Source organism: Taudactylus pleione, unplaced genomic scaffold (assembly GCF_031769625.1).
Source record: "Taudactylus pleione unplaced genomic scaffold, aTauple2 ptg000179l, whole genome shotgun sequence".
In the NCBI taxonomy this organism is placed as follows: Eukaryota; Metazoa; Chordata; class Amphibia; order Anura; family Myobatrachidae; genus Taudactylus; species Taudactylus pleione.
In genome coordinates this window covers 2,985,986-3,002,189 of record NW_028284581.1, presented here as the reverse complement: position 1 = coordinate 3,002,189, position 16,204 = coordinate 2,985,986, and the positions used below count along the sequence as shown (strand labels likewise).

Sequence of the window (16,204 nt, the reverse complement as noted above, 5' to 3'; positions counted from 1 at the left end):
ATTACATTTGAAAAGTTTAAAAAGTGTCAGAAACTCTCACTTTTCTAAACTCTCACCCTATTACATTTGGCCCAATGTCTCTTATGTCTATAGCCCAGGGGTCTTTAACTTGGTCCCCTTTAATGGCTATTAGTGTGAAAGTTCACCACAGCAGTTTTTTTCCTTTTTGGGTGTAGTCGATATTGTATCCAAGTAGATCTGTAAACAAGAAGTTTAGTTTTTAATGGAGCAAATTTCCAAAGTCCTGTTATTGCTGGCCTGGTTAATAGGATCTCCTGTGCTAAATTCACCTTAGTGCCTTGAAACTATGTAAGATCATTAGCACAGGTGCATAAAACGGTGTGCCATTTCGCTGTGTACTCACATTTTTGTTATGCCGTGTCCCCAGACAATGAGCGGCTTGCATGTACAACTGCGTTTACTTGTCACCAGTCCAGTGGTTGAAAGCTCTCCCTTACACACCATGTAACAACTGTGCAGCAACTGTGTACGGGCACACCTCTGTGGTCAGCGTCAGCAAAAGTGATGACTCCAGGCAAGTTGTCATCCACTGCGGGCACCAAGCAATAGATCCATACTTGTAAAGGAACAAACGGGGTGTCTCTAACCGGTTTTGTTTCAAAGAATACTTAATTAGATTACATCAAAAATACAACCTCTACCCATATTGCAAGGACCAATTTCTCTTTCACATATCATTCATTGACTTGGTTATCTGTGCAGGACTCCCCCAGCTGGAATGGAGGCACACATCCCCGTCCTCTTCCTAGACCTCAATGGTAAGTTACCCTGTTACAGTATATCTTCACAGCACATATAGTTCATCCATTTTCTATTTAAGAGATCCAAGAAGACTGTAAATACAGGGTTAGAAAGTGGAGATGGAAACATGCAGGGTAGTCATTAGGGTGGTGGGAGGGAACACTATAAAACAATACCCTTTTTCAGGTCTCCCTTCCACCATTTCACGTTTCTATCTGATTTATGGAAGGGTTTGCACATTCAGACTCACCTTGGCTATGCGTGCTGCTCTTGATTTTGCCAAGTCTGCATGCACAGCCTATGGGTGACCTCTAAGAAGCGGTCATATTGGAGCAAGGGTTTATTCGTGGTGCCCTGTAAATATAAGAATTGAAAATAAAATATATTAGGTAACCAATACCTTTTACATAAATTGCTCATTACCAAATGTACAAGCTTTGTTTCCTTGTTTTCCTCTGATGCTAGCTGATGACCTCAGTGCCAGTGAGCAGCTTGTGGGTTCACATGCAGCAGGTGTTAATTCCATATTACCAAAGGAGCATGGAAGCCAGTTTTACTACCTGCCAATCATAAGGCACAGTGATGAAGAGGTAACACATTATCATTATATATCTATGTGAAATTGTTTATTAGTCTAGGCTGATGTAGCTTGTTGTCATTGTCATTCCCCTTGTGGTGCCTTATAAGTAAAATATAATAACACTGACAATAGCAGGAACACACCATTGTTTAAAAGGGACCCTTATTATACATGTTATTTTGCGAAGAGCGAGTTTTTGTGTGTATGTATATATAGTGTATATATAGTGTGTGTGTGTGTGTATAATATATATATATATATATATATATATTTCTTAAGGATGTGCGCCTGACTATTTTTGCTGGATTTGGATTTGGCTCTGATTTATCGTCCGGCTTTGGATTTTTTTAAAAAATTGCCATATAAAGCTATAATCACATAATTTCGGCTTTTTTTTGTTCCTATAGTATTATTAACCTCAATAAAATTAATTTACAGTCATTTATAGTCAATTTAAACCACCTTGCAGCTTACAATATTGTTTTCACCATTATTGGCCAAAGGCTGCAGTGAGCTGGATGGTTGCTAAGCAACACAGCAGCAGCACAGACACCACAGTTTAAAGCACATTATGAAACATTGCCACACAGCAGTAGCAGAAATGAAAGGTAGTGTAAGATGGAATTGTCCTTGGGAATTATGTTGGATATTAAAAAGGACATGCACTCTTTAACAAACCAAGCATTTCAGCAACAGGGACTGCCACTTTTGTGGCTTAAGTGCTTGGTTTGTTTGGGCCCCCACAAAACAAGCTACCAATCGGCTTAAGGCAACAGCTCTACAGTGGCAAGATGTCATCATCATTGCCATCCTTACCCTCATCAGTGTGTACATCATCCTCACACAATATTAATTCATCCCCGCTGAAATCCACCCTCACAGAAGACTCTATACTGTTACGTAATTGCCGGGAAAGGTCTTCCTTGTGGAATTTTCAGTCCATTTTGATGAAAATTATCTGTTCCACATTGTGAGGAAATAGCCTCCTACGTCGTTCACTCACAAGGTTCCCAGCTGTGCTGAAAACACTCTCCAAGTACACACTGGAGGGTGGGCAGCTTAAGTTATGCAAAGCCAGTTCATACAATGGTCTCCAAATTGCCTTTTTTTCCTTCCAGTACTCAAAGGGACTCTGTGACATGTCTATTTGTACGTGTCATGAAAATAATCCTCCACCACTCTTTAGATGGTGATCATATCAAAATGGAGTTACAGTAGAGGTGTCACTAATGTTGGGCAATTCTTTTAGACCCGGCCAGATGTCAAAATGTTGTGTTGACTTATCTGTATCACCATTGGGTCTTTTGGGAAAGCCGATTTTTTTTTCTGGCTGTTGCTGAAGAAATTGAAAGAGGAGACGTCGTAGTGCTTGTAACATTTGCCAACTTGCTCACCAGTAGCTCTTTGCATCTTTTAAGATCTGGGTCAGTTGGAAAGAAAGACACAGCATACGACTTAAACCTGGGATCAAGCATGGTTGCTAAAGTGTAGTGATCAGATTTCAAGATCATGGCCACCTGTGGATCCTTGCAAAGCGAATAAAGGACTTGATCTACAAGTTTGGCATACTTTGCGGATTCGCTTTGTTTAATCTCCTCCATCAATTTATCCAGCTTATTTTCCAAAAGCCTAATTAGGGGAATCACCTTACTCAAGCTAGCAGTGGCCCTCATTCAGAGCCGCACGTTAACAACAGTACGCTCGTTGCGTTCCGATGTTGACTAACCGCGCATGCGTCGGTGTTACACTGCGCATGTGCGTACGGCAGATTGCGAGCTTTTTTTCTCTCGTTCCTAAAATAGCGTACAGGAAGTGACATGTCAAATGTGATTGACAGAACAGGGCGTTTTTGGGTGTTGACGGGGGTGGAGATGAAAAAACGCAGGCGTGGCGATGCGTTTTTGGGGCGTACATACATTAGCAGATGCGAACGTCAAATGTGTTCGGACCGTCTCATACGTCACTGGAACATCCGCTTTCCCTTCAAAATGCTCGCACAGCTTAGGGTCAGGATTACTCGACCACATTGGCGATGGCCTTCTCCTCCGTCCCGGGACTCAACGATGGTGCTGCGATTAATCGCGGCTGGTCAGTAAAGTAATTAGTGTTGGATTGAAAACCGGCTTGGTATGTGTTTGGAAAGCAGTTTATTGGGATAGCACAAAAGCGTACGCAGGTGGAAATCAGAGCTGCTAATGTCATGATTACACAATCAATTAGCGTACATTTTTGGTGTTTTATTTTGGCCACAATTTGTTGGTTATGGCCTATTGTAACAATAATGTCATCATGTTTTAATTAGCTCCCCTTTTTTTGGTTTACTGTGGAATTTGCATCGCTATGTGATTTTTTAAACGTTCCTTAAAGAGGCCTTTTTTTTTTTTTAAGAGGGTCAGTTTTTGCCTTTAGGGCCAGGATTAAATGGAACCCATTTGTACAATAATGTCACAATACAATGTCAGTTTTTTGTTTTAAATTTATTGTTTAAACACAAACAAATTGGCCTAATATTTTGTTGCCTTTTTTTTGTGGCAAAGATATTTGTTTAAAAAAAAAAAAAAGCCATAACTGGTAACATAAACGTAAATACCAAAATTAAAAACATTTAACAAGAAAGGAGAGGGAAGTTTTGACCAGAAAGGAATATGAGCCAAGCACAGAAGGAGTGTGGGAAAAGTCGCCATTGCTGTCACCGTTTTCTCGCCCGTTTGGCTGGGTGAGGGTGGGCGCCAGACCGGGTCCGGGATGCCATCGGGCTGGCCTGTCCAGAGGCAGATGTTGTGGCCTCTGGACTAGGCACAGGGCTAGGCACATTTGGAGGATTGGCTGATGTTGTGCCAGAGGTGGAGGATCCGGATGTTCCGGCAGGAAGGGAGGTCGGCTCCACCATGTGCTGGCGAACGAGCTGCTCCAGGGCATCGGCGATGCGGATGTTGGCCCTGGTATTTTCCGCCAGGGCCTGAGCAATGGTCACGTTGGCCGCAGCATTTTGCTCCAGGGCCTCAGCCACCCGTATCAGACTGGCGTCCATCCTCTGCAGAATCTCCGTATGGAAATCCGATTTATTGAGTTCTGTGAGGAGGCCCACTGCCTGCGAGGGGGCACGCCCTGGACTGGCTTCTGCAGGGTCCTCAGCCGGATGTACTGGTTCCTCCCCTGCAGAGCCAGCAGAAATTCTGCGGCCAAGGCTCCCCTCTGGAGCAGACTCATCCGCCTCTGTCTCTGTTAGGAAAAATGCGAAAAGACTCACATTAGAATCTACATATTGGCACAATAGCATTTCAGAGTTGGTGACATCACAAGACTTACCTTGGCCAACATGAGGAGCCGCAAAGTCTGGCATGTCCGTATCCATGTTGGACACGCCAAACACCTCCACAGCCTGCACACACCCCTGTGCCAGCTCTTCTAAGTCTGTCAACTCCAATGACACAGGGGTGGGACCCCCACCTGTCCCCCTTGCATGCCTAGCCCTGTCGGCAAGTTTTTGCTTGAGACGATATTTGAAGTCTGCTCATCTGTGGAATGAAATTGGAACCATTATCCTTTTTTTTACAATGGGGTTTGTTTATAGGATGGGAAAGTGTTTACTTACCGCCGTTTGACATCCCGGGCTAGACGGACATAATCACCCACCCTATTGACAGCAACGGCGACCTCCTCCCACATTCTCCACTTCTGGCTTTGGCTCATATTCCTGGCTGCCTGGGGCAGGATGTCAACGCACTTCTGGATCAAAACCTCCATCTCCTTGCTTGTGAAATGTGGCTGCCTTTTTTTTTTGGCAGCTTTGGCGGGTTGACTGGGGCCAGCAGTCTCTTCCATGTCATCCTCCTCACCTATTTGGGTAAATATGCAGATTTAGCCACTTCACAACTTGCACAATATTATGTTTTAAAAGAATCATTGAGACAAAATGCATGAAGGCCTTACCGCCGGAATTTTGGCCATTGTTTCCCTGGTCTGAAGCCATGTCTCTGCTTCCAGAATGAAATCATCCAGAAATTAAATGTGATTTCGTGACGTATTTATACATGCGTCCTTAGTTTGCGGCCGCATCATTGATTGTGCGTCCCTATGATTCATCCTTAATTTGTGCGGGAAAATAAACACTATTTATGGCTTGGTGTGTGTGGAGTCGAGGTTGCGTTGTTGGATTGTTGGCGGTTAAGTTGGTTGGATTTGGTTGTTTGCGGTTGGAGGATTTGGCGGTGTTTGTATTTTTTTTGGTTTGCTACAGTTGTTTTGGTTTTCCGTTCGCATTTTTTTGGTTTATTTTTTGCCATCGTTTCCTGATTTGGTAAGTTTTGTGCAGTCTAATTTGTGGCCAATTGGTGTCTACTTCTGGTTTTTTGTTTTATATTTTTTTTTTAACACTAATTTCATCTATTTTAGTTTGTTTTGGCTTTCGGACCCAAAGACCTTTTTGAGGGAAATCTTATATATTCGATTTTGGTAAGTCCATTATTTTTCTTGCATTTGCGAACTAATTAACGCATTTTTGACTGTTGGTGTAGTGACTTGCATTTGCGAAATAATTAACGCATTTTTCGAGGCTTATTCATCATGTAAACCAGTTTTGCTTTTCCCTTTTCCATTTTTGGGGTCCATTTGACCCCTATTTGACGTACGGTGTGCAATGTCGTTTTCATCGATGGCCAAATGTGTGTTTCGCCTATTTTATGTGTTGGCTTGCACCAATTTGACAAACATAAAATCACCCTCTAAATTTTTGATGTCTCATTTTTGGCTTTTTTACAGTTTATACGTATCATGACAATACCCCGGCATGTAAGCAGCTATGGATGGTATCATAAAGCTAAGTTGTTTTATGTTACTTTTGGGGTGGCTCAAAAGCCTTACATTGTAAACTTTGAATTTCAGGTAGATCTGGGGCGAATTGTTCTGGCCCTGCTCCCGGAAGACGACCAACCTCAAACTCGTCCCAGGCGTAGGCATCGTAGGCATGCAAGGCCCCAGATATTTCGAACACGTGTCACCCTTTTTGGAATGCCCGATGATGAGGTTTTAAGACGCTACCGTCTACCTCCCAAAATCATCATAGACACTCTCTCATTAATAGAAAGTGATCTTGAGCGGCAAATTGACAGTCCAACAGCAATACCACCACTGACGCAATTTATGGCGGTGTTACATTTCTGTGCCTCAGGATCGTTTCAAACAACGGTGGGAATAGTGGCGGGCATCTCCCAATCCTCCTTTTCCCGGATCCTGAGGGCAGTGATGGAGGCACTTTTCAAGCACCTCCATCATTTTATTCAAATGCCTTTGGATATGGGTGCCCTTAGTGTGGCCAAGGCCAATTTTTACCAAATAGCTGGCTTCCCACACATCATAGGGGTTGTGGATGGTACTCACATACCACTTCAGCCTCCAGCACGGCTGGAGGCAATATTTAGAAACCGTAAACACTATCACTCCCTGAATGTAATGGTGGTATGTGATGCCTCCCTCCAGATCCTGTCCCTGAATGCTAAATTACCAGGAAGTGCTCATGACTCCTTTGTCATCCGGCAATCAGGGATATGGCAGAAATTAACCAACCTACAAGCTGGTGATGCGTGGCTTCTGGGTAAGTGGAGACCTTTAGTACATAACAATGTTAAGCTTGATACACAGTGTTCCTGATGTTGTCTATTTTTTTTCACAGGAGACAGTGGATACCCTTGCATGTCCTGGCTGCTCACTCCTTATTTGGCTCCCACACCAGGGCCACAAAGTGCGTATAATTCCGCACTTACAGCCACCAGGCAAGTGGTGGAGCGCTGTATCTGCCTTTTAAAAGGCCGATTCAGATGCCTCCACCGCTCTGGTGGCAAGCTCATGTATGTGCCGGATATGGTGTCTAAAATTGTGGTCCTGTGTGGGATATTTCACAACATTGCCATAAGGAGTGGTGTCCCAATGCAGCCAGAGGATGCCTTACCTGAGGATGGCCCCCCCGAGGTTGGTCGGAGGTCAGTATGTGGGGGGGCCATACGCGATGATGTGGTGGCCAGATTTTTTCGGTAAGTTGTAACAAAACTACAGTGTTTATACCTAATGTGTTTGTGTTTGTTTGCGAACATCTAATTTTGTGTTTTTTTTCTCACCATCTTCTGTTTGTTCACATAATCTTTGGCACTCCAACGCTCACTACTTCCTGCTACCCTTACCAAACCTGGATCTGGTCCTTTTGGGCATATATTCTGGAACCCATATCGCAACGCCATGTTTGTGGAATCATGTTGGCATGGTCCTTCGTCAACCAGTTCTTGATTTTTTGTTTTTATTTAATTATTTCTTGGTATGTGTTGTATTTGAATTTATCACTGTGTTCTTTTTTTGGGAGTGACCACTTTGTTTTCTCTGTTATGTTGTGAATAAATGTTTGGAGAGTGAAATGGTCTTCCTTTTTTGGGACGTTAACAGCAAGTGTAACCAGGTTAACACAAGTTACATTTGACTAAGGGGTAATCCAGTACTGACGCCAGTTGAGCTAAACTGAAATATGTTTTCAGCTTCCCAACCCACACCGAAAGGAAGCCTGGCCCAACCTTGGGATTTGTAAGATTGGCCTAAGCAGCTTGCGCACCAACTAGGAACCTGTAAAATGTAGAAATATGTAATTGACACTACACCCAAAAAGGGAAATGACATTGTTACTGTTATGTGTTTCTTGTGTCTGTTTGACATACAAAGACAAAACACAATCTAACTTTTAAAAAAGGGAAATCCTTGCAGGAACAGTCTACTTATGTCATGCTAAACTATCTTGGTTTTGGATTTAAAAAATGAGCCAGAACGTATATTTGTCTGAATAAATTTATTTTGAAAAGATAACAAAAATAAAAAAACTACTGGCGAAGGAGGCCAGACAGCCGGTCGAGGGCCACCAGAATGCCAATTACATGTTGGCGCATCTGGCCAACACAATCCGCCACCTCTTACCGACGCCTCTGTTCCTCTGTGGGTGAGAAAAGTGTGTGGGTTAATACAACAATAGGGAATCCACATTAAAAAAACAAAAACACAACGAAATCACTCCTAAACCTAAAAAAAAAAAAAAAAAAGGGGGTGCTGGCAAAAATACAAGGCCTATGTACAAATTCCCACAGGTGTGATTTGTGTATGTTGAAATCACCAGGAAGAGGTAAAGGCAAACTGCAAAATCACCAAAAGTCAAGCCACAAAAACACGAAGAAAGGCACGACACATGATTACATACAAACAGTTTGTGCTTTAAAAAAAACAAAATAAAAACATACCGGGAGCCAAAACGGGAGCTCCGGAAATGCCTCCATGATCCTCCTCGGAGGATCCGTCATTCCCCAAAGAATGGGGAGGAGTTATGATGGACTCCGGGGAGGGGGTAATTGGAAGAGGGGTGGGTGGAGGAGAGGGGGAAGTGGGACGGAGGGGAAGGAGGCCCGACATTTCCGGGAGAGGGTCTGGGAAGGATGGGGAGGAGTGGGGAATAGGGGAAAGATTTGGGGTGGAGTGTTGGCTGAGGGTTGGGGATAGTGGCCGGGAACGCCGTCTGGACGGACGGTGACGGCGGAGTCTTGGCTGTCCCCCTAAAATATGTCAAAGAAATTGCGGTTAGTTTATGGACAAATCCGGGGACCAAAACTAAAAAAAAAAAACAACCCAAAAAATAAGCCAAATAGGAGTAGAATGAATAAATCAGAAATAGAGGGAAAACATGCACACGCAGATATGAGTACAAATAATAAATAGGACAGACAGGAAAACATGCACACGCAGATATGAGTACAAATAATAAATAGGACAGACAGGAAAACATGCACACGCAGATATGAGTACAAATAATAAATAGGACAGACAGGAAAACATGCACACGCAGATATGAGTACAAATAATAAATAGGACAGACAGGAAAACATGCACACGCAGATATGAGTACAAATAATAAATAGGACAGACAGGAAAACATGCACACGCAGATATGAGTACAAATAATAAATAGGACAGACAGGAAAACATGCACACGCAGTTTGCCCCACAAACACAAACATTAAAACCACAATACATAACACTTACTTTCCAGGATCTGCATGCGAAAGCATGCCAGCAAGCGGGGCGTTCGCCGTTGCAGGTCGGACCACCTGCGCTCCAGCTGCCCGATGTTGCGGCGTGAGCCGAAGGACCGCAGGCGGGACCGTGCCTCCGCATACGCGGAGCGCTTCTGCCGGTTGGTGATGGGTTGAGGTTGGCTGGTGATCCGGCGATCCATGACCTCCGTAAGCACCAGCAGCTCGCGCCTGGTGAATGCGGAGGCTCTCATGATGGCAATGGTGTTTTTCTTAAAAATCATTTTTGATAAAGTGTGTAAAAATTTTCTGATTGGCTAATGTATTTTGGAAATTAACAGGAGCAATTTTATTGGTTAGTGTATGAGTCATGTGTTCGACAGGGCCAGAAATCTCTGGAGAGTTATGATAGGCTTGATGCAGTGACATGCGTAAGCAAATTTAAATAAAGAAATGAACCCAGGGAAATATGCGGGGATCCACAGCAATAGAACAATTGTTTAATTGTGGTTCACATGTTTTTGGAACAATAAAAGCGAATGTTTCATCCGTACGTATTCTGCGGGTAAACACAAACACGGACAAGAGTAAAGTTTCTTGCATTGTGTTGAAAAAAAACAAACAATTAAGCTAATTGATACATTGATTGGCATGATACGATTGATGGAGGTAGGCAGAATAAAGGAGCAGGTAATCGACATCTGACAAGGCCACTTCCTGTTTATACTTGTGCATGCGTTCCTTTCAAGCCATTTCGGGGATGTACGCTCGCTATTTTGTACGCTCGTTAGTTAGAGGAGGGGTCGTCAGAGTTTAGGGAGGAATTTTAGATGCGAACGAAAATACAAGCGAGCCATTGAATTTAAATATTTTTGTACGTACGCCTAACGTACGTGCGCCCGCTTGCGAGTGGGTCTGAATGAGGGCCAGTGTCAGCAATCATGTGACTACTTCAAATGTTTGAGCACCTTGCACAAGACAGAAGTACTCTCCACTGTTTTGGGCTAAGGTACATTCCCCCTCCTCTCCCAATGTCATGGCTTGTTGTATAGCTATGGATAGCTTTTTGCTGTTCCTCCATCCGCTGAAGCATATAAAGGGTGGAGTTCCACCTTGTTACATCCTCTTGCTTCAGTTGATGGCAGGGCAAATGAAAGTGTTCTTGCAGGTGCTGCAATCTCCAGCATGCTGTTGCTGAATGCCGAAAATGTCCCGAAATTTTTCGGGCCAGAGACAGCATCTCCTGCATGCCCCTGTCATTTAAAAAAAAAAAAACCTGCATCACTAAATTGATCGTGTGAGCAAAACAGGGGTTGTGTTGAAATTCACCCAGCTGTAATGCTTTTACAATATTTGTGGCGTTATCAGACATTACAAATCCTGAGGAGAGTTCAAGTGGGGTAAGCCATGTTTCTATGACATCTCTTCGTTTTTCTAAGAGGTTGTCAGCGGTATGCCTCTTATTGACTCTGGTGATACACAGAGTAGCCTGTCTCTGAATGAACTGGCGTTGTTTGTCAGATACTGCTGCTGCTGAAGGCGATTCACTCCCCCAGTGGGCTGTCACAGTCATGTAATCTTTAGTTTGCCCACTACCGCTTGTCCACATATCTGTGGTTAAGTGAACAGTTGTCACAATGGCATTTTGTAGGGCAATAATTAGGTTCTATTTAATGTCCTGGTACAGCCGAGGAATGGCTTTTCGGGTAAAATGAAACAGAAATGGAATTTGGTACCGGGGACACAGGACCTCAGTTAACTGTGTAAATCCCACTGCATTAATTGCGCATATTGGATGCAGATCTAATACTAGCATAGTCATCATGGCGTCAGTGATCCGCTGTGCGACTGAGTGAGAGCTGTCTTACTTGCTTCCCCTTGCAAAGGATTGTTTAACAGTTAATTCTTTTGTTAAACTACTACTCGTAGTCTTCTTGGTCCATTTCTGGGATGAAGATCCACCCCAAGCAGCAGTAGCAGGCTTAGTGCTCAAGGATTCTTCTGAGAAGTCCTGGATAGGGGATGAGTCACCTAGCAAATTGAATGCCGGACTACCTCTGATCATTACTGTGGATATTGAGGATGAAGGTGTTGGCGGTGGAGATTGCAGATGCTGGGATCTAGTAGAGAGAAGGGAGCTAGCTGATGCTGGACTGCCTGTTGTCATTTTTTAGCACTAGTTTCTGATGTTATAAAATACTTGTCATGAGCTCGCTGCAGATGACGTAATAGCGTGGAGGTTCCTAGATGCTTAATGTCCCTACCTCTACTTATTGTGGTTCCACAACGGCTACAGATGGCTTGAGAAATGTTGTCAGGATTTGGGTAAAAATTCCAGACATAAGAGGTGGATTTGTTGGTCCTATGCCCAGCATGACAATGGCCATCTTCTTATCATGGCCAAGAGCTGCTTGCACCGGTGCCTGACTTACACAAACAACATCCTCATCCTCAATATTCTCATTAGTGCCAGCATCAGCTACATAAATATCCCTCTCATCCTCTTGCAATTCCACGTTGGCATTCTCAATTTCTATATCATCAGTAATACATATGCTGCTCATCACCACAAATACAGAGGGAGCAGAAACTGTGGAAGGCAGCTTCTGTGAAAGGTCAGGCTCACACATAACACTCGTGGACACACATAGGCTCTCCTCAGGGATCTCTGACATTTGTGTTTCTGAACGCACAGTTTGATCTACTGCCCTACTTGCCCAAGGAGTCACGGTGCTTATACATACAGAGGGCTATTGCCCAAGTAGTTAGGGTACTTATACACACAGAGGGCTATTGCCCAAGGAGTCACGGTGCTTATACACACAGGGATATTGCCCAAGGAGTCACGGTGCTTATACACACACGGCTATATTGCCCAAGGAGTCCCAGTGCTTATACACACAGAGGGCTATTGCCCAAGGAGTCACTGTACCTATACACACAGAGGGCTACTTATGAATTAACTTTTAATAATTTTATTTTTTCCCTTTTTTTATACTTTTGTTTTTTTTAATGATATTTTTACTTTTTTTTGCACTGGAGTACCTAATCAGTAGCCGAGTAGCACAGCATACATTCAGCGTGCAGTGTGACTCCCACACAGTCACTTAACAGTTAACTAACACAGCACAGCCACTGGAGTCTGGACACAGGCTACTACAGCCACTTTAGCAGAACAGAGTAGCGCAGTGTACATCATTGTGCAGTGTGCCCCCACAGTCAATTATTATAACAGCACAGCCTCTAGTCACTCTGGACACAGCCTGTTCTATCGCAGAGTAATGCACAGTGTGCGAGTAACAGTGAAATGGCGCAGAGTCCCGGGCGCGGCACCTTATATAGAGGCCGAACGTCATTCAAGTCTTGCGAGAATCCGACATCGGGAGGATGACGTTAGGCCTCGAAGTGGGATCCGAGTTAGGCAGGAACACCCGAGCCGCAGCTGGGGTGGACTCGGATCCCCTATGTTCAGAGCAGGTTGGATTCCACAGAATCCGAAACGCTCATCCCTAATATATATATATGTGTGTGTGTGTGTGTGTGTGTGTGTGTGTGTTATTATCCTTTATTTATATAGTGCCACATTCTACACAGTCAGAGAATGCTTAGAACCTGCCCCATGGGAGCTTACTATTTGGATTTTCCTTATCACATAAACAAACTCTCACTAGGGCCCGTTTAGTAAAACAACAATTGACCGATCAGCTTGTCTTCAAAGTGTGGGAGGAAAGCACAGCTCCTGGAAGAGACCCATATAAACTGCATTCAGATACTGCTGCACTAGTGGGAGGCAGTTATGAGACCGGCGGACTGAATTCCGCCGATCTAAATACCGACACCTAAAGCCCGACACAGGACTTAAGATAGGCGTTGAAATACCGACACCTATCTTAATCCCGACGCTGGAAGACAGACAGACCGGACCGATCAAGGCAAGTCCGGCACGTCTTAACTGTTAGCCGTGTGGGGGGGGGGGCGGTTAGGTTTAGGCACCCCTGGGGGGACTTAGGGTTAGGGGGTATGAAGGGGGGGTTAGGATTAGGCACCCCCGGAGGATTTAGGATTAGGCACCAGCCCTGGAGTTTTAGGGTTAAACACCACCAAGGGAGGGGGGGGGGGGGGAGTTGGGAGGGTTAGAATACTTACCAGTCTCAGTCAGGATATCCTCCTGTCGGGCTTGTGCAGTCGGGATTTGAGTTTAGCCGTCAGTGATTTCAATCCCATTCCGTAGTAGTAACCATTGTCTCTTGTAATGTGTCTTTCCAAGAAAAAGTTAAGACAATGATTCCTGCTTACGAAAATAATATGCTGTAATGTGACATACGGTAGTACTCTTTGCAACTTAACATCCTGATTTCAGCAGATGTATTTTTGCACTCTTGACTCGTAAAAATATTTTTATCTATCTGTAATACTGGTGTTTTATCATTGGCAGGTTTCAGCCACTGCTTCCTGGGATTCTGCAATCCATGACTCATTGCACTTAAATAGAGTTACTCCGCAGAATGAGCGAATCTATCTTATTGTAAAGGTCACAGTGCAGCTCAGCCACCCGGCTGCTTTGGAGCTAGTACTTCGGAAGAGAATTGCAGTTAATGTATATAACAAGCAGGTAGTTTATTCTAATTTGAATTAATTAAAAGATGAATACTATTGGAGAGAGGCTTACTACATTGTATGTTTTATATTTTATGGTGTCGATCCAATTACACGTAGGCATTTTCAGTAAATATTAATATTTTCATATTATTCTTTGTGTTGGTTCATTGCTACAGTTCATCCACTAAACAGGACAAGCACCCCTCTTGCACACATTTTAGCATACGTACCTTATGTGAAAATTATTCTGCATATCACCAGAAAAGTGAACACAGGCTTATGTAGATTTGGGTTTTACTGGCTCTTAGGCCTGCCTGTGCCTTCAGAGTCAGGATGGGAGAGAAAATGGGGCACAGATGCAATTACACATGAGAAAACTGTATTATTGGCATGTGGTCCAGGGGGATGCAGTTTATAGACCGGCGGACTAAATGCCGCCGGTCTATATCCCAACAGGAGAAGCCCGACGGGGGACTTCAGATAGGCGTCGAAATACCGACACCTATCTTAATCCCGACGCCAGAACGCCGAAGAATGACAGCCCGAACTAGGTAATTCTGGGGCGTCCTCAGCGTTAGCCGCGCGGGGGGTTAGGTTTAAGGAGTGTAGCGGGGTTAGGTTTTGGAGGGGAGAGGTTAGGGTTAGGCACTCCTAGGGGAGAGGGTAAGGTTTAGGCACCCCCAGGGGTAGGTTATTCACCCCCCGGAAGGGTTAGGGTGCGGGAAGGGGGGGTTAGGTTTAAGCACCTCCGGGGGGAGACTTAGGGTTAGGCACCACTCTGGGAGTTTTAGGGTTAGGGGGGGTGAGAGGGGAGAGTTAGGGTACTTACCAGCCGGCGTTGGGATCTCCTCCTGTTGGGCTTCTCCTGTCGGGATTTGAACAGCCGCTGGTATTTCATACCGATCCCAGTCCAGGTACATCTGGTAAACACCAGATATTATGATGACAGTCACCAGCACTAGTGAACAGCTTCTGATTGGCTGTTTGCTAAGGCATAGCAGGGATTTTTCTATCTTCTTCGCATACAAGACAGTGAGTTGTTTCCGCTATATTATAGAGGTTTTAAGTTGAATTGATGCCTAAGTGTAAATGAGTAGTTAACAAGCAAAACAAATTGTCGAACTACATGGATGTAGTAGGCTTTATGCAATGTGTGGGTAATGTAATCGTGCATATATTACTGAAGCTTGCATATACATGCCACTGGTGCAGACCTGCATGCATCTTGAAATACATACGCCTATCATATAGTCAGAAATACTATATATTTACCAGCAGTTGTTTTTTTTTAATTTATGCCAATTTGCTCCAAACATTGTATCAGGCCCTGTAACTATAAACAGGTGAACATAAGTCACCAGGCTTTCTCCCTGTTGATTGACATGTAATATTTTGCCCTGCACATATTGTCTTTCTCTGGGTGAGCTTTGAATGCAAAAAAAATATAAGATCTCATTTATTTCCACTGTACTATGTTCAAATATATGCTGGAATCCATAGCAACAAATTTGGCTCTCACTTTAGCTTTATAAATGGCACTAACAGAATGACACTGACAAAATGATAACAATGTATTTCTGCATATTGCTCTATATATTAATAAGCACATGATGGTCCATTTGTAATAGCCTGCCAGTTGCAGGGACATTCACGGTCGATTTAGCCCATAGGTTTAAAGCGCCAATAATTTAAACAGCAAAATCAGGTAACTTTGGTCCTATGGGTGTTAGGTTGTAATTTATTTTTTCACTGAAAATGAAGTTGTGGACAAGAAATAACTTTGTTCATAGTTATAAAAAAAAATGTTTTTCTTTTGTTTGCAGAGTTTTACGCAAAGCCTAAAAAGACGAATGTCTACCAAGAACTTTCTCTATTCCTGTGGTGTAAGCTATGAAATTGTGTCCAATATCCCAAAGGTGACTTTTTTCTTAATATTCATTTAAAAAAAAAACTCAAAACTCAAAACAGTGCACAGACAAAATGCCAAATATAAGAAGTCTTTGTTGAACGAATTATCATTATCAGGCTTGGACAAATACCTCCAAAAAATAATAACCATGACCGGAGCTAGGACCCAAAGCCAGAAGTTAGGAGCCTGGAAATATTGGTGATAAATGGAGCACATCAATAAGAGATGGAGTTTCATAGTATACCCAGATTAGTGTGCCCATGTTACCTCTGCACCAATGGATTAACACAATATGTAAGC

The 16,204-nt window shown here is 43.6% G+C and overlaps 1 protein-coding gene across 1 annotated transcript in view; it reads left to right on the top strand.

Annotated features, from left to right (window-relative positions):
• The window catches only part of KIF13A (kinesin family member 13A), a 237,513-nt gene that overhangs the window by 180,451 nt on the left and 40,858 nt on the right, over positions 1 to 16,204 (top strand). The window contains exons 27-30 of the mRNA XM_088475838.1: positions 724 to 779; positions 1,228 to 1,352; positions 13,832 to 14,008; positions 15,819 to 15,911. Of these exons, the coding sequence (XP_088331964.1) occupies positions 724 to 779; positions 1,228 to 1,352; positions 13,832 to 14,008; positions 15,819 to 15,911 (451 nt within the window). The remainder of the gene's footprint in view (positions 1 to 723; positions 780 to 1,227; positions 1,353 to 13,831; positions 14,009 to 15,818; positions 15,912 to 16,204) is intronic.